At 38.8% G+C, this 25000-nt stretch overlaps 1 protein-coding gene across 2 annotated transcripts in view; it reads left to right on the plus strand.

The window, feature by feature from the left end:
* MPP7 (membrane palmitoylated protein 7) overlaps positions 1 to 25000 on the plus strand; it is a 245382-nt gene that overhangs the window by 87903 nt on the left and 132479 nt on the right. For both annotated transcript variants that reach the window (XM_032243784.1, XM_032243788.1), the window contains exon 3: positions 15937 to 16055. In XM_032243784.1, coding sequence (XP_032099675.1) covers positions 15937 to 16055 — 119 coding nt within the window. The remainder of the gene's footprint in view (positions 1 to 15936; positions 16056 to 25000) is intronic.

A 25000-nucleotide genomic window follows, 5' to 3' on the forward strand; every position in this document is an offset into this window, starting at 1 on the left:
CTCTTTCTTTTCTTTCCTTCTTTCTTTTCTCTTTTCTTTTCTTTTCTCTCCTTTCCTTTTTCCTTTCCTTCTTCCTTTCCTTCCTTTTCCTTTTTCCTTTCTCCTCTTTCCCCTTTCTCCTTTCCCCTTTTCCCTTTCCCCTTTTTCCTCTTGCCCCTTGCCCCTTGCCCCGCTTTCCCCTCTTTCCCCTTTCCCCTCTCCTTTCCTCGCCTCGCCTCGCCTTTCCCTTTCCCTTTTCCTTTCCCTTTTTCCCTTTCCCTTTCCCTTTCCCTTTCCCTTTCCCTTTCCAACTCTGGTGCCCAGGCTAGTGTGGAGTGGTGTGATCTCAGCTTACTACAACCTCTGCCTCTGCCTCAGCCTCCTGAGTAGCTGGGATTACAGGCATGCCACTACACTAAGCTAGTATTTGTGTTCTTAATAGAGATAGGGTTTCACCATGTTGCCCAGGCTGATCTCAAGCTCCTGGGCTCAAGCGATCTGCTTGCCTCAACCTCCCAAAGTGCTGGGATTACAGGTTTGAGCCACCATGCCCAGGCTGCGTAGCTTTTCTAACTTTTGAGTATGTTATATCCTTGTGTGAAGGATAGCCTTGTTGAGTTGTAAATTCTTGCTGCTTTTTCCTATGTAATTACTATAGCCTTTGAAATGAAAGAGGGAAATGTATTAAAAACTTTAAAGCACTGGAACTATAAACAAGAACCTGCAAGCAGGAGTTCTCTACACTTTTCTTATGAATATCTTAATTACATCTAGAACTTTTAGAAAAATTACTGGGAGAATTAATGTTAAAAGGCTCAAAATCAAGGCCTTGAGTGTTAAAAGTACTTTGAGATGAATTATATTGCTGACTTTTTTTTGCCATCATCTCTGAATGTAACCAGGATTTTCCAAGTTTTCATTCTGCCAAAAAATTGAGGATAACAGTGCTTACTACTGACAACACTGACCCTATATCTAATGAACTGTTTTGCACTGTCACGTCAGGAGTTCGAGACCCAGAGATCCAGATGGATTGAATAATTTGAACAAACAATTGTTGTCAACAAGTCTGTTCTGAGTGATAATTGTTTCAGTAAGTCCACATCTGTATGACATAGCTGGTCATCTCCAGTGTGTGTTTATTATGTCTCACCCTGGTAGTCTAGAGGGAAGTGCCAATTTTTTCTAATTATCTCAATAAGGGGATTAATTTTTTTTGTATCATTTGAAACATTGTCTAAAATGACTCCGCAATTATTTTAATGTGGTTAGTGTTAATGACAAATGATTGGTTCCCTGAAGTCTCAGGCTGGATTTTGATACAGAATGTGCATTGGCATACAGTTTACATCAGCCAATATTGTCAGTATATTGTTACTAGGTACGTAATATTGATATCACCAAAATTATAATTACTGATGGTTCTTGCAAATACATGTTGCATTATCTTTATGTTGAAAATTGTTTTTTAATTTTAATTTTAATGTTTTGAGAAAAGATCTCACTATGTCACTCAGGCTTGAGTGCAGTGGTACCACTTTAGCTCACTGCAGCCTCAAATCCTAGGCTCAGGCAATCCTCCATTTTTTTTTCTTTTAGAAATGGGGTCTTGCTGTGTTGCCCAGGCTGGTCCCATACTCTTGGTCTTAAGCAGTCCTCCTGCCTCAGCCTCCCAAAATATTGAGTTTAATGGGCATGAGCCACTGTGCTTTGCCAAAGGTCAATGTGGGGGTGTGATCACGTTTTTAAGTTCTCACCTCTCAGTTACTCTTTACCCAATACATAGAGTTTGTTGTTACCTGTATTTATTGCCTATTGCAAAAGCCTTCTTTTCCCCTTAATGCATCCCAGTAGGATAAACTTATTCATGTCTCCTTAATGGTTGGACATACTTAATATGTTATAGCATTTAATTTGGAATTTATTTTTATTTAAAAGATGCTTGCATAAGTTGTTCAGCAAGGAGAGGCATCATTGTAAGCTTTAGAAATAACTAATTTAAATCTTATAACAATTCTGTAAGGCTAGCATGATTATACCTGTTTTACATAATAAAATATGGATGCCCAGGGATGTTAACCAATATGCTCAGTTGCAGAGTTGGGATTTGTAATTATGTCTCATGGCTCTAGAGTCTACATATGCCACCCCAGCGCCTTTGTAAGTGCGATTGTCTTTCTGTTCTTCACTTTAGCACCTCCCAGTTAATGTCTGTGCTTCCCTCAGATTCCAGCATAATTGTCCTAATTGTTGCTTCCCCGAGAATGCTGTCCTTGAGTGGTTCACGTCTCTCACTCTTACACTTTTCCTTGTGCAACAACCTATTCTCGTATAGCGCTTTTCAGAGTTGTTACTTGGCGTTTATTTTCATGATTATTGATATCTGGCTCCTACCCTACACTAGGGAAAATGCTTGCGTTTGCTTTTTTTTTTTTTTTTCTCTCTACCTAATTGACTCCCCTTGCCCACTGCCTAGACAGAACTGATTTATCAAGACAGGGGAATTGTAATGGAGAAAGAGTAATTCCCGCAGAGCTGGCTGTGTGGGAGACTGGAGTTTTATTATTACTCAAATCAGTCTCCTGAGCATCTGGAAGCAGAGTTTTTAAAGATAATTTGGCGGGTGGGGTCTTGGGGAGTAAGTAGTGCTGATTGGTCAGGTTGGAGATGGAATCATAGTGGGTCTAAGTGAGCTTTTCTTGCTGTTTTCTCTTTTTGGGTGGGATGGCTGCTGTTTTCTCTTCTTGGGTGGGATGGCAGAACTGGTTGAGCTGGATTACCAGTCTAGGTGGTAATCAGCTGATCCATCCAGTGCAGGGTCTGCAGAATATCTCAAGCACTGGTCTTAGGTTTTACCATAGTGATGTTATCCCCAGGAGCAATTTGGGGAAGTTCAGACTCTTGAAGCCAGAGGCTGCATGACCCCTAAACTGTAATTTCTAATCTTGTAGCTAATTTGTTAGTCCTGCAAAGGCAGACTGGTCCCCAGGCAAGAAGGGGGTCTTTTTGGGAAAGGGCTATTATTAATTTTGTTTCAGACTCAAACCATGAACTGAATTCCTTCCCAAGTTTAGTTCGGCTCATGCCCAGGATCAAACAAGGATACCTTAAAGGTTAGAAGCAAGATGGGGTCGGTTAGTTCTGATTCCTTTCACTGTCATCATTTCCTTGGTTATAATTTTGCAAAGACAGTTTCATCATCATGGCATCTCCAGCCCTTCATAGTGCCTGGCACATAGATATGCACTTGGTGGTTGTGGGATGAGGATAGGAAAGGCTCAAGAGGACTTTTGAGGTATGGAGGGACTTGGGAGCTTGCCAGCTTCCTAAATACCCCTCTTGAAAGGTTGGCAAGTGTGTTAAGTTAAATCTGTTAATAAATCTTTGATGTGAGCTTGTTACCATGCTTGTTCCCTCTTTCACATAATTTCAGGGATCCTGAAGAATGGGAGCATGACAGCAGTAGGAGTCATCAGGAAATTAGTTATCTGGTGAATTGGAATGACCTTTCCTGGATACAGTTGTAATTTCAGGGTATAGCAAATAACAATCCACTGTGGCTGGAATAGAATTTGGGGAGAAGTTGTGAACTATCCTGCTGGAAACAAGGTTTACAGCAGGTTATTACCCAAAAATGCAGTTTGGAAAAATTATACAACTGATGTCTATCTTGTAAGAACTCCAGCAGTGCAGAAATATATGTGACAAAAATGAAAGTAATTGTCTCCTGTTTCTTCTTCCAGATTAAAAATTGATAACAGTTAGATATAGATCCTGCAATAGAAGGCTCTCTAGGCCCCCTAGAACCTGTAACAAATGAGTGAATGGAGATGAATTTCAGGATCAAAGAGAATGCAAGCTTTCAATTTTCATATTGCCAACAATGTATGTCAAATTTTGACCTCCCTGGTTTCTTCATTCTTCCCTTTTCCTGGAGTGCTCTGACCAAACTTCTCTCTCCCTCTCTTCAGTGTCTTACTCTGTCGCCCATGTGCAATGGCATGATCTCGGTTCACTGCAGCCTCCACCACCCAGGTTCAAGCAATGTTCCTGCCTCAACCTCCTGAGTAGCTGGGATTACAGGCATGCACCACCACGCCTGGCTAATTTTTTTGTATTTTTAGTAGAGATGGGGTTTCACCATGTTGGCCAGGGTGGTCTTGAACTTCTGACCTCAAGTGATCCACCTGCCTTGGCCTCCCAAAGTGCTGGAGTTACAGGTTTGAGCCACCACACCCGGGCCAACCTTCTCTTTTAAATGCAAACACTTTCTTCCAGGTCCTCATTCTCAGCATGATACCCAGTTTCCTAGTTTACTGAAAATAGTGGAGCAATCTTCAGGAAGTTACCACGTGTTCTCTCAACCACATTTGCCCCACATGGGACATCTGCTGCCTTCTGCCTCCCTCCTTGGGACCATAGAGGAGCCTGCTTGGATTTAATCCATCCCTCCACCTGCACACTTGACCTTGTTCCTTCGCATCTACTGAATGACAGAGCTCCAGCTAATTCCTCCTGTGACATCATCAGAATTTCTCTCTGTCCTGGATCATTGCCATTAGCACACAAATAAGCTGTTTTGTTTATCTTTAAAAAACTTCTTTACCCCCCTTTCCATCCAAAGATCAATTCTCTGTTGAGCCAAGTCTTCTGAAGGCCATGGTGGGAGGATTGCTTGAGTTTAGGAGTTTGAGACCAGCCTGGAGCAACATCGAGACCCTGTTGCTACAAAAAAATTTAAAAATTAGCCATGTGTAGGGGTGCATGCCTGTAGTGTCACCTACCCGGGAGGTTGAGGCAGGAGGATTACCTGAGCCTGGGAGGTCAAGGCTGCAGTGACCTCTGACCATGGCACTGCACTGCAGCCTGAGTGGCAGAGCAAGACCCTGTCTCTAGAAAAAACCAAACCCAGCTTCTTCTGAGTTGTCTGTATTTGCTCTCTCCTCTATCTTCCCATATTTTGGTGCTCCTCATTCAGTCTCCTACATTGTCACTCTGCCAAAGGTAGTAAGTAACCTATGTATTGCAAAATCCAACACTTACTTCTCAGTCCTCATTGTACTCATTTATCAGTGGCGTTTACACAGTGGATGGTTTAGTCTTCCATGACACTCTCTTTCCAGGACATGAGATTACAGCATTCTGAGTGGCTGCTGGTCCCTCCTCTCTTCTGCATCACCTAACTTTGGAGACCTAAGGGCTCAGTCCCTCCCTCTTCTTCTCTTCTGTGTCTACACTTACGCCCCTGGGGATCTCATTTTGTCTCATGGCTTTAAGTACAAATTATGTACCAATGACTCCCAGAGGTTAAGTTTTCAGCCCAGAGCATTCTGCTGAACTGCTGACTGCCCATTTATGTGCCCACTGCATCTCCGCTGGTATCCAGTTGACATTTCAATTTCAATATGTCTGAGGCTAAACTTCCCCATTATAGGTGATGGCAACTTCAAAAACTCTTGGTGTCATGTTTGATTTTTTTTCCTGGGTCCCTCATTCAGTCAGACAGAAATTCATATTGAGCTCTTCCTTCAAAACCCATCTGAATTTGCGTACTTCTCACAACTTCCCCTGGCTGCTATGGGAACCCAAGCCACCTTCACCTTCTGCCTGGATTGCTGCGTTTGATCTTCCAATATAGTTCTCTGCCTCGGCCCTTGGCTCCTGCAATCTGTTCTCAATTCAACTGCCAGAGTGTGATTGATTGATTGATTGATTCATTCATTCATTTATTATTTTTTTTATGAGACAGGGTCTCATTCTGTTGCCCAGGCCAGAGAGCAGTGGTACAGTCATGGCTCACTGCAGCCTGGACCTCCTAGGCTCAGATGATCCTCCTGCCTCAACTTCCCTAAGTGCTAGGATTATAGGTGGGCCATTGTACCAGGCTGAGTGATGCTTTTATACTGTAAGTCAGATTTGATCACCCCTTTACACAAAACTCTGCAATGGCTCTTTTACTCTACAATAAAAGTGAAGCTCCTTCCGGTGTTTGCCCTACCAGGCCCTGTGTGATCTGGGCTCCCCTTTCCTCCCTTATATCTCTTCCTTAATCCTCCTCTTCCTCCTTCTGCCCCTGTCATGTGGGATTCCTTGACCATCATCTTCCTCAGTTAAAAGTATTCTGATGTATTCTGTGGTTTGTGTACTCTTAAAAGTTAATGTAATCTTATTAATTCAAGATGATGACAGCTTGTAATTATCTTCTGATTAATGAATTATAACTTTGGGTGAATTGTTTACTCAAGATGATTACATTCTCTTATGGATTAGGTCAGGTTGTCTACCTTCCCCATTCTTTGGTCAACTCACCTGCTTGTTACTTATATATATCTTACGTAAAGGTAATATGATTCTAATAGAAAACATGACTTTAGTTTTATAGTAATGCTCTTATATATGGCAAAAAATATACTACAAGACAACTTGAAGTTGCTCAAAGCATTTCAAACTGTATGTAAAATACATACTGTCTCAGTGTGCTGCCCAGGGATACCAAAGCCTCAAGAATGTAATCTGATTGTAAGTTGTTAGAGGGGAAAAACACCTAGTTCTTTATCGGTAGGGACAATGATACGAGGTGCAGTGGTGTACTCCTGTAGTCCCAGCTACTAAGAAGGCTGAGGTGAGACGGTCCCTTGAGCCCAGGGGTTCGAGGTTGTAGTGAGCTGTGTCAGTGCCACTGCACTCTAGCCTGAGTGACAGAGTGAGACATCTCAAAAGACAAAACAACAAAACAAAACAAAACAAAACAGTGAGACAGTGACATGTTTCTCCTGCAGTGTAGCATGGGTTCAGGAAGATGACCATGGCATATTATTTAAGTCCAATTAAATAACTCAGTGATCTCAAAGCATATAGTTTTTATCTTTAAGGAAATGTAAGTGACACACGTATTTATCCTTTATTATAGTATGAGTAGAGGGAAGCCAGCTACAGCACATTTAAATCCCATCAAATAAATAAATCAGTGTAGTTAAATTAAGATTATGGTCTTACGTATGTGATGGCTTAATGAACTGGCTCACAGAGTGAGCTATTTATATTGTACTGAAAGCATTCTCATTAGTATATTACTTTTTATGCTTTCATACAGCCAAAATTTGCCATATAAAATTCCTCTGGAAAGGGAGAATAGGTTACAACATTTAGTTTCCACACAGCAGGCTTTGGTAACCTATTAAAAAATCTCAAAACATCTTTATATGTCTTTGCAATTAGTTCCTTTAGTTTTAAGCACCTTTCTTAGCCCCTAAAGTTTTTGTCCACTATGTACTTTGTATTGTTTTTCCACATTTAGGGGTTTTATGTTTTTTTAATGTTGGAAAACCACAATCTATCTTGATCTTCTAAGTTTCATATATTTTTGAGGAAGCTGAAATTAAAAGAGTGCTCTTTTGATGGAAAAGAGCTGTGTTTGGATTCTCCAAATAAATAAAACCAATAGGAGATAATATAATATACACACACACACACACATACACATATACACACAGACACACAAACACAGACATGTATATATTAGATAGCTGCAAAAGTAATTACAGTTTTTGACACTAGTAAAAACCACAATTACTTTTGTACCAACTGAATAGGTGTGTGTGTTTTTATAAGAGATTTAGTATGGGACTTCACTCACATGATTATGGAGGCCAGGAAGTCCCATGATCTGCCATTTGCAATCTGGAGAACCAGGAAAGCCAGCGGCATAATTCAGTCTGGGTCTGAATGGCTGAGAACCAAGATTTTGGGGTGGAGGAGAAAAGGCTGCAGTGTATGTAAGTATCAAAACACGAAGGACCAGGAACCAGGAAGCCTGATGTCTGAGGGCAGGAGATGGGTGTCCCAGCTCAACAGGAGAGAGAGGGAATTTGCCCTTCTTCTGCCTTTTGGATCTATTTGTACCCTCAGCAGATTGGCTGATGCTGCCCGTGTTGGTGACAGCAGATCTTCTTTCTTGAGTCTACCAATTCAAAGGATAACCTCTTTCAGAAACATCCTCACAGACACACCCAGAAATAATGTCTTACCAACTATCTGATCATCTCTTGGCCCAGTCAAGTTAACACATAAAATTAACCATCTCAAGACTGTTCATTTGTTATTTGTTGAACTTAGAACTTTGGTTCCGTGCTCCAACTGAGCTATTGGGTCCAGGCTTAGTTTATTGTTAAGACAGACAAATGTTGTCAATACAAGCCTCTGATGTAACAGCATTTCCCTTTCAAATCCATATTAGGAAAACCTTTCTTTCACTAATCACTAGTTAAATATTTTTCATTGTATCCCCATTGCCAAACAACAGAAAGAACACCAAAAACAAAGCAGAGACAACATTCCTCTCCTCCAGAAAGAGACACACACGCACTCTTTTTTTTTTTTTTGAGGTACTATTTCACTCTGTCACTCAGGCTGGAGTGCAGTGATGCGATCATAGCTCACTGCAGCCTTGAACTCCTGGGCTCAAAGGATCCCCCCTCCTCAGCCTCCCAAATAGCTTGTACTATAGATGCACACACCACCATGCCCAGCTAACTTAAAAATTTTTGGTAGTGATGGTTCTTGCTAAGTTACCTAGGCTTGTGACTCCTGGCCTCAAGCGATCTTCCTGCTTTGGCCTCTGTGTTAGGTCATTCTTTGCATTGCTCTAGAGGAATACTTGTGACTGGGCAATTTATAAAGAAAAGAGGTATAATTGGCTCACAGTTCTGCAGGCTGTACAAGAAGCATGGGGCTGGCATTGCTGCTGTGGAGGCCTCAAGAAGCTTACAATAATGGCGGAAGGCAAATGGGGAGCAGACATATCACATGGCAAAAATAGGGGCAAAGGAAATGGGTAGGGGGACATGCCATGCACTTTTAAACAAACAGATCTCACTGCAACTCACTGTCTTGAGGACAGCCCTAAGCCATGAGGGATCCACCCCCATGATCCAGTTGCTTTTCACCAGGTCCCAACTGGGGATTACAGTTCAACATGAGATTTAGAGGGGACACGTATCTAAACTATGTCAGCCTCATATGTACACATATAAACCTCTATATAGAAGATTGAACCAGTTATTGTTTTATTGCCACTTAGCTCCAAATTCGTACTTCATTGCCTGCTCTATGAAGATAGAGCTAGGCCCTTCAAGTATTTCTCCTCAGCTGCTGGCCTGATGTGAAGCTTTGTTAGAAGAGGGCACTGGAGGGGACAGTGCAAGAGGAGGAGGAGGAGGCATTTCTTCCTTACTCTTGTGTTTTCTTATTTGCCTTTTCTTCTTCCTTTCATAGGATTTCTAACAGCACATGTGGGAATATCCAATGGTACTTACCCTCTTTGAGTTTTAGTGATGTGCCTGTGGACAGACTCCCAGTGAGTATCGTGGGCATTCCAGAGGTCAACCTCCTAGCCTCACCCTGCCTATTTACTGGAGGGGGTGTTTTCTTGACAGTTCCTGTCACTGTTTTATACACCCCCAGGGTATTTCTGGCTGTTTAGTCCTGCTATGCCAGGACTAAAAATGGTTTCCTGCCTGCCAGCCTCAAGCCATCTGTACACTGGAGAAGTGTTTCTTGCTTGCTAGTCCCAGGCCTAGTTTCTTGTTAATTTGCATCCTAGAAATGGGTGTTTTCTGCCTGCCTCGTGATAATAGAGAAGTTTTAGCCCAAGGAACCCAACTATCTTATGAGCTGCAAACACATGTTCTCCTGTGAGCTCTGAGTCCCTGCTTTGGGGAAGGAGTTTTCTTCCAAGGTTGTTTTCTCCTTGGATAACAGGGAAAAATCTCCTTCAGTCCTACGTATTCTTTAGAGTTCTCTCTGACTTTAAAGATAAGCCCCTTTTATAGGTGATAATTGTTTATATTAAGCTTCTCTGTTCAAATTACTGAAGAGCTCCTGTCTCTAGGTTGGACCATGACTGATGCAAACATAGTCATTCTGCCTAATTTCTGAGGCAGAAATTAGGGTTTGATTAATCACTAGTGTTTTCTTTGGTTTTACGGAAATTTAGTGTACTTAAAAATCTATAGATTTATGTGATTATAACTGCCTTTCTACCTTGGGTGTTCTCCAACCTAGAATGTACCCTTCCAGGTTTTGCTTTCCTTTTTCAGATCCTAGCTCAAATTTTTCAAGTTCCAGTATAGCATTTTCTTTTTCTTTCTTTTCTTTTCTTTTGTGTGTGTGTGTGTGTGTGTGTGTGTGCGTGTGTGTGTGTGTGTGTGTGTGTGTGTATTTTTTTTCTTTTTGAGATGGGGGTCTCACTCTGATGCCCAGGCTGGAGTAAAGTGGTGTGATCATAGTTCACTGAAACCTTTACCTTCTGGGCTCAAGTGATTCTCCTGCCTCAGCCTCCTGAGTACCTGGAACTCAGGAGGCTGTGTACCACTATGCCCAGCTAATTTAAAAATTTTTTTGCATAGACAGGTCTCTATGCTGCCTAGGTTGGTCTCTAACCTAAGCGATTCTTCTGTCTTGGCCTCCCAAAGTGCTGAGATTACAGGAGTGAGCTACCATGCCCAGATCCCAATATAGCCTTTTCTGACTTTCATTGATTGGTATCATCTTTAAATTATTATAGTTCTTGTATGTATCAATCAACCGACCCTGGACATATTTTAGTTTTGCTGTGGTGCTTTCTTTTTTTTTCAGTTATAAAATATGTGCATTCAAAATTATTGCTTTTCATCTACTGGAAAATTTTATGAAATAATTTTATTGAAATACTTCACCTGCATCTTTGACAGTATCTATTGCATGTGCCCAAATATAAGGTGAAATTTTTTTCCTCTTTAAAATTCCTTCTCACAAAAGAGAGAGCTGCTTTATATTCAAGTTCTTACAAAATTGCCCTCTCTCTCTCTTTTTTTAAAAAAAATCTCTTATAGGTAACTTTCTCAGTTATTTCACTTACACCAAAATATGTTGAATGAAGAAGGCACATTGTTCTTGTATAACCTAAATTCAAAATTTTTGGTCATGGTTTTAGAGGCCACCAGACAGATTTTTTTTTTTTTTTTTAAAGGACACTATTCAAGATGATGGGAGGAAAAGAAGGTTGCAAAGAAGTTTACATCAGATTTAATTATTATTCCTTAGGGAAAGGTTGTGACCTCATATTTGCAAATGTTAAAGATACTTAAAGAGTAGCTTAGTGGTTCTGTTGTAGAGATAAAAACTATGCAGTTACAGAGCAAATGAAAGACCAATCAGCTTCATTCAGATTTCCCCTGACAGCATCTCACAAATAATCAAAAATATGCTGCATCTCAAACAGCTTATTTAGAAATGAAAATAATGTATTTTAACTCTGAAATCTAAATTATTTATAAAGTCATTATAAATAATTTAAATAAGACAGTTTCATGTTAATACGAAACTTTCATATTATGAAACTTCATAATATGCAAGTGGGGCTTAAGATATATTATTTTGCCTCATAGGTAATGTGTTCCTAACTAAACTGTAATTTACATTTTAGAAGCAGGGGTGAGCATTTTATCAACATCTGTAAAAATTAATTAGATGTTTGAATTATTAATTAGACATAAACAGATGTTAATAATTAGATATGTGTTTCATTGTCACACTAAATGTTCATGTATTTATTGGGGAGAAAATGTATTTTGGATCTTAGGCAAATAAGACAGCCTTATATTTAGGATTGCTTTATGTTGGTACATATTCTGTGTCATCTAAGATTATAAGGTCTCTGGGGGCAGAGATAGTCATATATTCTATAAGTTGTATATCCAGTGACAAGCATAGTACTCTGAATATAAGAAGTCAGTAAATGTTGATTCTTAGGAACTTTGCCTTTAAAAAGGGTCTTAGTCAGTTTTGTACTGCTATAACAGAATACCACAGACTAGGCAATTTGTAATGTACAGAATTTTATTGGCTCACAGTTCTAGAGGCTGGGAAGTCCAAGATCAAGGAACCAGCATCTGGTGAGGGCCTTCTTGCTGTGTCATCCATGGCAGAAGGGCAAGGAGAGGGAGTAGAAGACTGACTCACTTTCATATAACAAACCCATTCCCAAGATAATGAACCCACTCCTACAATAATGGCATTAATATATCCATGAGGGCCTAGCCCTCATACCTTAATCACCTTTCATTGGCCTTCACTTCCCAACACTCTTGCATTGGGGTTTAAGTTTCTGATACATGCTTTTTAGGGGATACATTCAAACCATAGCAAGGACCTAACTCAAGTGTTGCTTCTTTTCTGAAGACTTTCCTGATGTCTTCTTCCTCTTTTGCAGGAATTGACCACTTCCCTTGCTATTGCCACAACACTCTAACCCTGTCCTGGACTTACTAATAGACCTGCCTGTGCTTGTCTACTGCACTGCAAAATCCTGAGGACAGGATCTGCGATTGATTTGTCTTAGATCTTTAGAGCCTTGAGGAGTGCTTTATTCATAGCTACCATAAATATTTATTGGAATCAATGAGTTTGAATCACTACAGAGTGTAGAGTATCTCATTGTCTTAGTTCTTGCTCAAAGACTAAGTAGATTTAGGTAATTTCTTTAAAAATATCTTTGCTATCTAAACTCTCATCATTTGCCCTTTGACTCTCCAGGAGCCAAGCCATTTGGATTTCACAAAATTCTTCACCATTAGAACTTTAGGAACTGAATATAGGAGTATTTTAAAAAGCATGTTAAAACACAGGCCCCATTTTATGCATGGCCAAGATGGTTTCTAGGGCCCTTACAATTCATTTGAGTGGAAGTAGTTGTCTGTATTACTTATCTTCATGGAGACTGCACACAGCTCTGGCCTGGTAACTCCTTTAATTGTCTTTAATTTCTGGTTGGCACTGTCCTGTCTTTTCTGCCTTTGGTCATGGTTACCAGATGTGGTAGTTGAAGGGAAGGGACTGCTGTTGTCACTAGAGTGCCAAACTATGGTGGGATATTAGTTGGGATTGCATAAAACTAGTAAAAACCAGAAAACTCTGGTTTATGAGCTTCTGCTAACAGGACTTTTTTAAATAAAAACTTAAATATAATATGGCTTATTCCTACAAAATGTAAGCAGTACTTGGGTAAAGTTAACACTTTCCATATGTAAAAGACTGGGGTGGTTTTATTTCTGAGTATGATATTGTATCCAGTTGCAATATACAGCTAAGCTATTGTTTTGACTTTGAACCATTGATTTGAAATGACATTTTCATTCTAGAAGAAGACATGTTAAGCAACGGAGTGCCTACTCTGTGCCATCCACAGGGCTAAATGCTGCCATATGCATTGCTCCATCAAATTCTTACAACAACCATATTTGCCATAGTTTCTTTTTTCGTATTAGCATTTTATTTTGAGATAATTGTAGATTCATGTTGTGATCCCATGGACCCCTCACCCACTTTCTTCCAATGGTAGCATCTTGCATAATTATAATAGAGTATTGCAACTAGGAAATTGTTATTGGTACAGTCCTTTGATCTTATTCAGTTTTCACATTTTATCTGCACTCTTTTGTGTGTTTCTCCATGTGTTTGTGTATTTAGTGCTATGCAATTTGTTTTGTTTTGAGATGAAGTTTTGCTGTTGTCCAGGCTGGAGTGCAAAGGTGTAACCTCCGCCTCCTGGGTTCAAGCGATTCTCCTGTCTCAGCGTTCCCAGTAGCTGGGATTATAGACGTTTGCCACCACACTGGGGTGATTTTTGTATTTTTAGTAGAGACAGGGTTTCACCGTGTTAGGTAGGATGGTCTTGATCTCCTGACCTTGTGATCTGCCCGCTTTCGCCTTCCAAAGTGCTGGGATCATAGGTGTGGTGAGCCACTGCGCCCAACCTTTTTATTTTGAGATGGAGTTTTGCTCTGTTGCCCAGGTTGGAGTGCAATGGCACTATCTCGGCGCACTCCAACCTCTGCCTCGCAGGTTCAAGTGATTATCCTGCCTCAGTCTCCTGAGTTGCTAGGATTACAGGCTCCCGCCACTGCACTAGGCTCATTTTTGTATTTTTAGTAGAGACCGGGTTTCACCATGTTGGCCAGGCTGGTCTCGAACTCCTGACCTCAAGTGATCCAGCCACCCCAGTCTCCTAAAGTGCTGGAATTACAGGTGTGAGCCACTGCACCTGGCCATGCTATGCAACCACACATGTAGGTTACCATTTCTTTTTAAACACATGAGGGAAACAGGCTCAGATAAGTTATATGAAATGCTCTAAGTATAAACTTTGGGTTTGAATCTAGCTCTGTTTGATCTATACTTTTGCCTTTTCAGTAAGAATATGACGAATAACAGCAATAATAATGACAATGGCTGACACTTACCGAGTTTCATATGAAACATATTGAGTACTTTTCATGGGACAGGGACTGTTCTAAGATATTGAGTCATTTAATCCTCCTGACAACTTTCAGCATGTAAATTATATCACAGTTGAATTAGTCTCCTTAATTAAACTGCAAGTCACATTACCAAGGAATGGGTAACTATTTTTACACCTCCCCAAATCAATAATAAAATAATAAATTCAACCCTCTTTTTACATAATTTCACATTTTGACTTTCAACTTTAACCACTGATCTTGACCATTGTTGATTAATTTCGTATGTATATAATGAGACCTACATTATTATAGATTTAGTTAGGTTCAGATAACTTACATAATTTTACTAAATTGTAAATAAGAGCTGGTATAGGCAGAATGCCAGATTTTTAAGGGAATAGATGTAAAACATCAAGAACACTTCAGAATGTAATTGAGATAAGTTTTTTTTTTTTTTTTTTGTTGCCAAATAAGGCCCCAGAAATGTTTGAATTTAATAAGATATCCCAAGTTACATCTCTTAACTTTCAATGTGGTACCTAATGCCTTTGGTTGTGAGTTATCACTGATTAGCAGAATATTAACATGGTTCGAGAAGATAACATATATACTAATCACCAGTCCATAATTTACTATTCTTTGCTAGTTCAATCTCTTGTAAAGCTGTCCCTGTGATGAACAGCAGCACTTATTCAGACCAAAAATAACAACAGTTCCATGTGTTGTAGGTCCCAGGAGGTCTTGGTGTTTTTGTAGACAGCAGACAAGAAATAAAAGGAATTTTGTCCTTTTTACCTCATGTAATCCCACTGGAAAATGAAACATGTGCTATGAGTTGATACTGACTCCTGCCAGGTCACCTCCCTAAAGAGTCTTGGGCAAGCACTGTTGCAACATTTCTTGGACAGGAGTGTGACGGGCTGTGATGGAGATGGATGGTTTATGTAGCATGCTACCGTGGAACACTGAACTACTGTCTGTCCCTAGGAAGTGTCTAGTGAGAATGCCACGAGTAACCCGCATCTGTTACTTTAATGCTTTCAGAGGGTATTACATAAACTTTACATCCCCCAATTTTAAACTAAGTTCTACGTAGCATTTTTTTTTTTTTTTTTTTAAAAAGCTGACTATAGTAATGCAGAACCATGTATGATTTCTTTTCCCATACTTTGTGGAACTTTCTTTTGGATGTTAGATAATGCAAGTATTTTTGAAACTATATGTTATTAGGAACTATTTGGACACTACAAAACCCTTTTAATGGGCTACCCTATCAATTTTCTGCTCTTCTAAGGAAGTTTTTCCTATTCATGACTCATTTCACTCTTTGGCTCATATTGAGGGAAATGTAATAACGATTAAGGAAAGGAATGTATGCGTTTTATTCTTTTTTTCTGAAAACCTGTACACATTTCTGTCTCGGGTTATGTAAACTTGGATGGCTGTAGAATGTTGACAAGCGTGAGAGGTAAAAATGAGTCTGTTAATACATACCACTGTGTTGGAATTTAAAAGCCAGAAAATTTCCCTTTGGTTCTTTACTGAAGTGTTTAGCTTGATGGCCCAGAATACAAATCCAGTAAAATCGGCATGTTCCAGCTGTCATTTACACACACCTTAGGCGAAATTAATGAGATCACTCTAAGATTACGCTTTGTGTTTTATTTTCATTTTATAGGTCTGTATGAGCTGTTGGCTGCTCTGCCAGCCCAGCTGCAACCACATGTGGATAGCCAGGAAGACCTGACTTTCCTCTGGGATGTGTTTGGTGAAAAAAGCCTGCATTCATTGGTAAAGGTAAACCATGCTGATGTCAGATTCTCTTTGCAAAAAGCATATGGAAAAATATTTGGGGCACCATCAAGTAAACCAGAGATCAAATTGTTGCTCTCTGAAAACAAAACAGCCTTGTTCCATTCACTGACGGGCAGGCGTGGAAGTTGTTAAAGATTCTACCAAAAATACATAGATGATTTCACTTAATGGTGGTGAGCTGGCTCTGTATACTAATGTAGCAACCATGTGGTCACCCCCTTGTTTAGAGAAAGAATATGAAATAGTAGCAGGAAGGTTTAGACTCTTTTACGGTCAACATTCATGAGCCGGAATTTAACTTAAATAAATGTTCACAGCAAAAATTAGAAGGAATCTATTTTCTGAGGTCAAGGATGGCAGCAGTTCAGTAGCCACATTAATTTAAAATAATTTCCTTTAACAAAGTCAACTGAAATTCTAGTAAGCTGTTTCTTTTATTGGCAGAACTCCATTGAAGTGGTATTTTGTATATAAATACACTGAAGCTGAATGCGAATAAAAACAGTTTTTGGAGACAGTTTTAGTAAAGCGTCATGCCATGAAAATGATCAGCCAGCAGAAATCGGGTCTGGCCATACAGCAACATTGGGAGTGATCAGAACTCTTAAAATAGTAAAATGAGAACAAGAAGCTTACTGGAAAATATGCCACTTGTGCTTCTGGAAATATGAATTGCATTTTCTCTCGTCTAACTCAAGCTGAAAGAAATTTAGAGTCTTTCTGGAGTTTGTAAGGAGGTAGAAACCTTCTTACAATGATAACTGGACCTATATTTAATTCAGCTAAATTTGTTATGGTTGCATGTCATGATAAGAGTTTTTTAATTGATATAGAATATTTGAAAATGAGCAACTTTCTGAGTTGCAGTTGCTTTACAGAACAGAATTCCTATATATTTTTTTCTTGTCAAATTTGCTGAAATTTGTGTACTTCCAGGAGTGACAATTCTTATGAAGTAGAAGTGTGATATGTGGCATTTCCCTAGCAATACCCTTAAATATTACATTTATTTGTTAATTTCTTTCTTTTTCATAACAATGTAATTTCCAAGGCATCCTTATGCTCTAAATAATAGTTGCCCTCTGGGAGTTTATTAGGCATGGTCTTGGGATTATAACTGATAACGTTTATGACTCGGTAATACAATCATAAAAATATTTTTATGCTGAATGTATAGAAGTTGGATAGCTATGGGTTTATTTAGATTGAGTTGACCTCTTGATAGAAGGAATAAAATATATTTGTGGTGGCATCGTTAAATCAGCAAGCCTCCAAACAATGGATGTGTATTCGTTTGTATGTATTTACAACATAGCTACTATGTCAGTTTCCTTACCTATAAATGAAAGTTATAACATCTGTTTACAAGGTTGTTTGTGAGTTTCAAATAAAATAGCAAAGATCTAAGTTTTTTGATACTTACATAATGTGGTTAGGCAAATTTAAGTAGACATTATTAAGTATTAAGGAAAAAGATAATTATTGTAGCATGCTAAGGACCAAAAAAGAACTGCAGAGATGGTTGTTATTTCTATTAAAAGAATGAAACTAATGTATAAAACAAATTCTTAGTTACACTGGCTTGAGTTTAAGCTGAGGCTGTTTTTCAAAGTCTATGTCAATACTAAGTAGTTAGAAAGCATACTGGAGGGTACTGATACCTGATTTCGTAAAAACAGTGGAGCAAATAAACTCATGTTGCTAGTATTTAGATAGCACGATAACACATATACTATTCCAAATGTTTATACTATTCCAGATGTTTTCCAGTAATTGCTATAAAATGTATTTTCAAAATTAGTTTTATTACATATCTCTAGTTTACTCTCAATACCTTAGTAGTTCGTTCCACCCCCTACTTTTATCAGACACAGACCTCAAATGTGTCCTTTGACCCATTCTATTAGTTTTCAAGTATGTAAAGTCTACAATACCTTCAGGAGGCAGGCTCCTGGGACTGCTGGAACAGTTTGTTCCTGCTTAAACAGCTGGAACAAGCCACTTAGCTGTATTTCAAGCACGTCTATTTAATCTTGAAGGATAGGAGCCTTCAGCCTTTGTACGTAAATCTTGGTAGAACTGAAAGAATTTGCTTGAAAAGATTTGTGGTAGAGTGAATCAAAATTGCTTTGGTGTTATGCTCTTCTGCCTGCAGTTGAAGCTGTTAGGATGTGATTTAGAATTGGGTGAACACAAAACTTGATTTTATTCTAGCACAGAATTTTCATAGTTGTTATCTTTTGTTTGTGTGTGTGTTTTTTTTAAATTGGCTGGGTGCAGTGGTTCACACCTGTAATCCCAGGCCAGGAGTTCAAGAACAGCATGGGCAGTATGGCAAGACCCTCTCTCTCCAAAAAAAAAAAAAAAAAAAAAAAAAATTAAAAATTAGCCACGCGTAGTGGTGCATGCCTGTAGTCCTAGCTACCCAAGAGGCTGATGTGGGAGGATCGCATAAGCCTGGGAGGTGAAGGCTGCAGTGAGCTGTGATCACACTACTGTGCTCCAGTCTAGATGACAGAGACCCTGTCTCTTAAAAAAAAAAAAAGGTTAGGGTCGGGTTGTAAATCACAATACAATTTTAAATATATAGAACTCTTTGGACCTGGGAAAATATACTTATAAAAAGGATGTTTGGGTAATACAGTGTCTGTGACAGGTTCAGCCACCTTGGGGTATTGGGCTACACTGTAGGTATATGTAGGCTATGAGCTTGTCACTAAAAAGGAAATATGGTGATCCTATAGGGTGTTAGCTGAGGATACTTATTAAAAGAAAAAGTCCTAAATAGAAAAGTTGAAAAATGATAAAAACAGTGAGCATGAGACTTTAGAAGTATCAGAGGGAAGATGATACTGAAAGAATACCTGGAAAGTCTCATATTGATATGATTTGGCTGTGTCCCCACCCAAATCTCATCTTGAATTGTAGCTCCCATAATTCCCACATGTTGTGGGAGTGACCCATGGGAGATAATTAAATAGTGGGAGTGGTTTCCCTCATACTGTTCTCATGGTAGTGAATAGTCTCATGAGATATGATGGTTTTATAAGGGTAAACTCCTTTTGCTTGGCTCTTATTCTCTCTTGCCTGCCATGGTGTAAGATGTGCCTTTTCCTTCTGCCATGATTGTGAGGCCTCCCTGGCCACGTGCAACTGTGAGTCCATTAAACCTCTTTTTCTTTATAAATTACCCAGTCTCAGGTATGTCTTTATCAGCAGCATGAAAACTAATACACATATCTGTGGGGTGGAAATACATTGTTTATGAGGGGTGGTAATACAAGGATATCAGAATTCACATGACCCAGGGAATGAGATAGACCATCAGCAAGGGCAGAGCTGCATCCTAGACCCATCTCTTGCAAATATACAGGACCATATATTTTGTATCCCAACCTCATGTCTAGATTTAGTTTCTACTCTTGTGTTTTTTTTTCCTATTGAGAACTCTTTACTTATTTTACATTTTATTTTTAAAAATTCTGTTTGTGTGTGTTTTCATGATCTCGTTTAAGTTCATTTTAGAACAAGATATGGCATAAAAATTTGCTTAAATACTATACTTCTTTCTTTTTTTAAAAAAATTTTTGAGACAGGGTTTTGCTCTGTCACCCAGGCTGGAGTGCAATGGTGCAATCTTGGCTAACTGCAGCCTCTGTCTCCTAGGTTCAAGTGATTCTCATGCCTCAGCCTCCTGAGCATCTGGGACTACAAACACCTGCCATGAGGCCCGGCTAATTTTTGTATTTTTCATAGAGACAGGATTTTGCCATGTTGGCCAGGCTGATCTCAAACTCCTGTCTGCTTTGACCTCTCAAAATGCTGAGACTACAGATGTGAGCTACTGTGCCCAGCCTCTGTTTCTTTTAAATAAGGCTATAGTTCTGTTTCCTCCAGAAATCTTTGTTTTTAACCCACAATTGTGTTAGATTTCTAGGATAAGAATATGGAATTGTTAGTAACTTTTAAATTGTTGTGTTATGTTTTCCCCTACCCTTTAAAATAATTGGTGTGTATCTTTGGGAACAGGAGGAAAAAACGTAGCCATCTGAATTTTATTCTTTTTGGTATTTTGAAGTATTTCAGCAAACCCAAATTGACATTTTCCAGATAATTTTCCTCATATGATTGAATTATTTTGTGAGTTTCTGTGATTTCAGCCTTATAATGATAAATACTCAGACTTTATAACATCTGGTAACATTGTTTTAACTTTACATATTTTTTAATTTTGAGGATTACATAGTAGGTATATATTTTTATGGAGTGTATGTATTTTGATACAAGCATACAAAATGTATAATAATCACATCAGGGTAAATGGGGCATCCATCACCTCAAGCATCTATTTAACTTTGAGTTTTGATGGACTGATTGATACTATTTTTTGAGTATGTACTCATGCCAGTTACTATATGCACCACTAGGGCTAAGACATCCAACTTGGCGGGCACAATCCCTTGCCTGTGGGGCCTCTAGTCTCCCAGAGAGTTTATAAATAAGGGGATGGATGATTACAATATTCTAAGATAGGTCTCATTTGGAACTTTTTAGGAGAGACATGAGGTGCCTCATTCAACACTGGCCTCAGAGGGAGGTTCATGGAGGATTTGGTATCTTGAGCTAGAACCTGCATATGGAATAGCAGTTGCTCAGGTTAGGCCGGGTGAGGTGCCTCACGCTTGTAATCCCAGCACTGTGGGAGGCCGAGGCAGGTGGATCACTTGAGGTCAGCAGTTTGAGGCCAGCCTGGCGAACATGGTGAAACCCCATCTCTACTAAAAATACAAAAATTAGCCAGGCATGGTAGCACATGCCGATAATTTCAGCTACTCAGGAGGCTGAGGCGTGAGAATTGCTTGAACCCAGGAGACAGAGGTTTTCAGTGAGCCAAGATCATGCCACTGCACTCCAGCCTGGGCAGCAGAGCCAGATTCCGCCTCAAAAGAAAACAGGAGTTTCTCAGGTTAGAGTTTATGGGATGAATCAGGGTGTGAGAGGTCAGTCAGAAGGAATAATAGATGCAAACACCTGGAGGCAAGAGTGAGTGGCCACCTTTAGCATGGAGGTCAATAGATTGTTTTGGCTGATCTGTGACACCAGGAAGGCTGTGGGCAGCAGAGGGTGGCAGGAGAGAGGAACAGCGACCCATTCTTGAATGGCTTTGTAAACCACAGAAGATGAATGAACTTTCTTCTAAGAGAGTGGGAGCCATTGCATGGAAAGGTTTCAAGGAGAGTGAAGATATTAAGTTTTCCTTTTGGAGGTAAACTGGTGAAGATTAGATGGTACATGAGATTCCCAGGTCAGAGATGATGGTGGCAAAGTGTTGGAAGAGGCACTGATTTTAGTTTGAGAGAGGGAGGCTGATGTTCAGCCTGCTCTCACCTTCCTGTGGGCTATTCTTTAAAATATTCAACTCTCCTGTTGTAAACTACCAGCTATTGTTTATGCCAGGCCCTTGGGAGTTGAGAGAGGGCACCAGGAGATCTGTATAAGTCATAAGATACCACCTACCAGTTCTCACATATTTTGACTTTCCTCAGAGTAGATAAGAGGTGATTTTAGTTTTGTGTTTGTTTGATATTTGGGGCATAATCAAATAAAGCTACCTGTTGGATATGTGAATCTTTTTTTTTTTTTTTGAAATGGAGTCTCACTCTGTTGCCCAGGCTGGAGTGCAATGGTGCAATCTCAGCTTACTGCAACCTGTGCCACCCAGGTTCAAGGGATTCTCCTGCCTCAGCCTCCCACGTAGCTGGGATTACAGGCGCCTGCCACCACGCCTGGGTAATTTTTGTATTTTTAATAGAGGTGGAGTTTCACCAGGTTGGCCAGGGTGGTCTCAAACTCCTGACCTCAGACGATCCACCCACCTTGGCCTCCCAAAGTGCTGTAATTACAGGCGTGAGCCATTGTGCATAACTTTTATAAGTTAATCTTGAACTGAGGATAATTATGTTCTGGGTTGGAGAGAATAGATTTGGGAGTAGGGCTGCCAGATAAAATGTGGGACATCCTGTTACAGTTGAATTTCAGATATGCAATAAATAGTCTTTGTTGTAAGTATGAACCATGCAATATTTATATTTTTGTTACTGAAATCTGGCAACTATTTGGGAGTCATCAACATTTAGAAGGTAACATTCTTTTGGGAACAGATTTATTGAGATATATAATTTACCTACTGTGCAATCATTCACTTAAAGCATACAAATCAGTGGCTTTTAGTATATTCACAGGATTGTGCAACTATTGTCGGCATCAATTTTATTTATTTATTTCTTTTTCTGTCTCCACAGTCTATTTGAGAACCTTTTTATCACCTCAAAAAGAAATCCTTCACTCTTAGCCATTGTTCTTCAGTCCTTGCATTCTCCCTCCCATCTCATCCCTAAACAACTGCAAATCTCCTTTCTGTCTCTGTGTGTATCTGTTCTGGAAATTTCATGTAAATAGCATCATATGTGGCTTTTTTGTAACTGGCTTCTGTCACTTAGCTTAATGTTTTCAAGGCTCACCCAAATTATAGCATGTATCTGTACTTAATTCTTTTTTATAACTGGATAACGTTATATAGATATACCACACTTGGTTTATCATTTCATCCATGGATGGACATTTGGGTTTTTTCTACCCATTGGCTATTATGGTAATGCTACTAAGAACATTTGTGTATAAGTTATTGTATAGCTGTATGTTTTTAGTTTTCTTGGGTATGGATCTAGGAGAGGAATTGCTAGGTCAAATGGTAACTCCAAGTTTTTATGAAGACCTGTTAGACTATTTTCCTAAGTGGCTGCACCATTTTATATTCCCACCAGCAGTGTATAAGGGTTCTTCTCTATATCTTCACCAACACTTGTTTTTATCTGACGTTTTGATTCTAACTATCTTAGTGGATATGAAATGATACCTCAGTGTGATTTTTGATTTGCATTTTCTAGATGTCTAAATGATGTTAACCATCTTTTCGTGTGCTTATTGGCTATTTGTATATTTTCTTTGGAGAAATGGCCAATCGGATCCTTTGCCCATTATTTTTCCCATTGGATTCTTTTTAATTAATAGACTTGACTTTGTAGAATTGTTTTAGATTCACAGAAAAATTGAGTAGGTGGTACAGATAGCTCCCATATCACCCTTCTCCCCTTCCCAGTTTCTTTTATTATTTACCTGCTGTGTTGACATGGTACGTTTGTCAATTAACCACCCAATACTGATACATTATTATTAACTAAACTCCATAGTATACATTAAAGTTTATTCTTTGTGTTGTATAGTTCTCTAGGTTTTGACAAATGCATTATGTCTTGTATCTATTACTACATTGTAATGAAGAATAGTTTCACCTTTCCAGATCTCCCATGTTTCACCTGTTCCGCCTCCCCAGCTCAGAAACCACTGAGAGTTTTACTGTCAGTATAGTTTTGCCTTTTCCAGAATGCCATGTAGTTGGAATCATACATTATGTAGCCTTTTCAGATTGGCTTCTTTTACTTAGTAATATGCATTTAGGGCTCCATAAAGCCTTCTCATGGCATGATAGCTCATTCCTTTGTATTGCTGAATAGGATTCAATTGTAGATTTGCACCATAGTTTATTTCTCCATTCATCTTTTGAAGGGCATGTTTATTGCTTCCAGTTTTGAGCAGTTACAAGTAAACCTTTTATAAACATTTGTGTGCAGGTTTTTGTATAGATATAAGCTTGCAGCTCATTTGGATGAATATTAAGGAACACAATTGCTGGACCATACAATAAGACTATGTTTAGCTTTTTAAGAAACTGTCATATTGTCTTCTGAAGTGACTGTACCATGTTGCATTCCTACCAGGATTTGGTATGGCCATTTTTTTAGACATTCTAGTTGGTGTATAGTAGCATCTCATTATAAATTACATGTTTATTTGTTATCTATACATCTTTGTTGAGGTGTCTATTCAGATTTGCTTATTTTAAATTTTTTTCCTATTGTTGAGCTTTAACAATTCCTTCTATTTTCTAGATGCAGGGTTTTTTTTTTAATCAGATATGTGTTTGCAAATATTTTCTCCCAGTCTGTGGCTTGTATTTTCATTGTCTTAGTGGTGTCTTTCACAAAGCAGAAGTTCCACATTTTAAGAAAGTGAAACTTATAGATTTTTATCTTTCATGAATTGTGCTTTTGGAGTTATATCTAAAAACTCATTGTCAAACCCAAGGTCATCTAGATATTCTTGTGTTATCTCTTAGAAGTTTTGTAGTTTTGTGTTTACATTTAGCTATATTACCCAACTTGAGTTCTGTGTCTAGATTAAAATGTCTGCATATAAATATCCAATTGTTTTAGCATCAATTGTTGAAAAGACCATTCTTTTTCTATTGAATTGCCTTTGCTCCTTTGTCAAAGATTAGCTTTTATTTGTATGGGTCGATTTTTGTGTTCTTGATTACGTTCCATTATCTGTCTATTCTTTCATCAACATATGCTGTCTTGATTACCTTAGCTTTGTATTTAGTCTTGAAGTAGGGTAGTGTCAGTCCTTGGAGTTTGTTCTTCTTTAATATTGTGTTGACTATTCTGAATCTTGCCTTGTCATATAAATTTAATAATCAGTTTGTCATATCCACAAAATCTGCTGGGATTTTGATTGGGACTTTATCAATTGAGATCTTCTTTGATTTCTTTTATCAGAGTTTTGTGTTTTATTTAAATTCTGTACACACTGTATTTTCTTAGATTTATGCCTAAATGTTTTATTATTTTTGGTGCTATGGTTTTTAAGTGGTATTATAGTTTTAATTTCAAATTTCAGCTGTTCAGCGCTGGTATACAGAAAATCAATTGATTTTTGGATATTAAGCTTCTATTCTGCATACTTTCTGTAATCGCTTACTTATGCCCAAAGGTTTTTTGCTTTTGTTGATTCTTTGGGATTTTCTA

The sequence above is a fragment of the Sapajus apella genome, unplaced genomic scaffold, assembly GCF_009761245.1.
Source record: "Sapajus apella isolate SASKATOON/1434 unplaced genomic scaffold, GSC_monkey_1.0 scaffold53, whole genome shotgun sequence".
Lineage (NCBI taxonomy): Eukaryota > Metazoa > Chordata > Mammalia > Primates > Cebidae > Sapajus > Sapajus apella.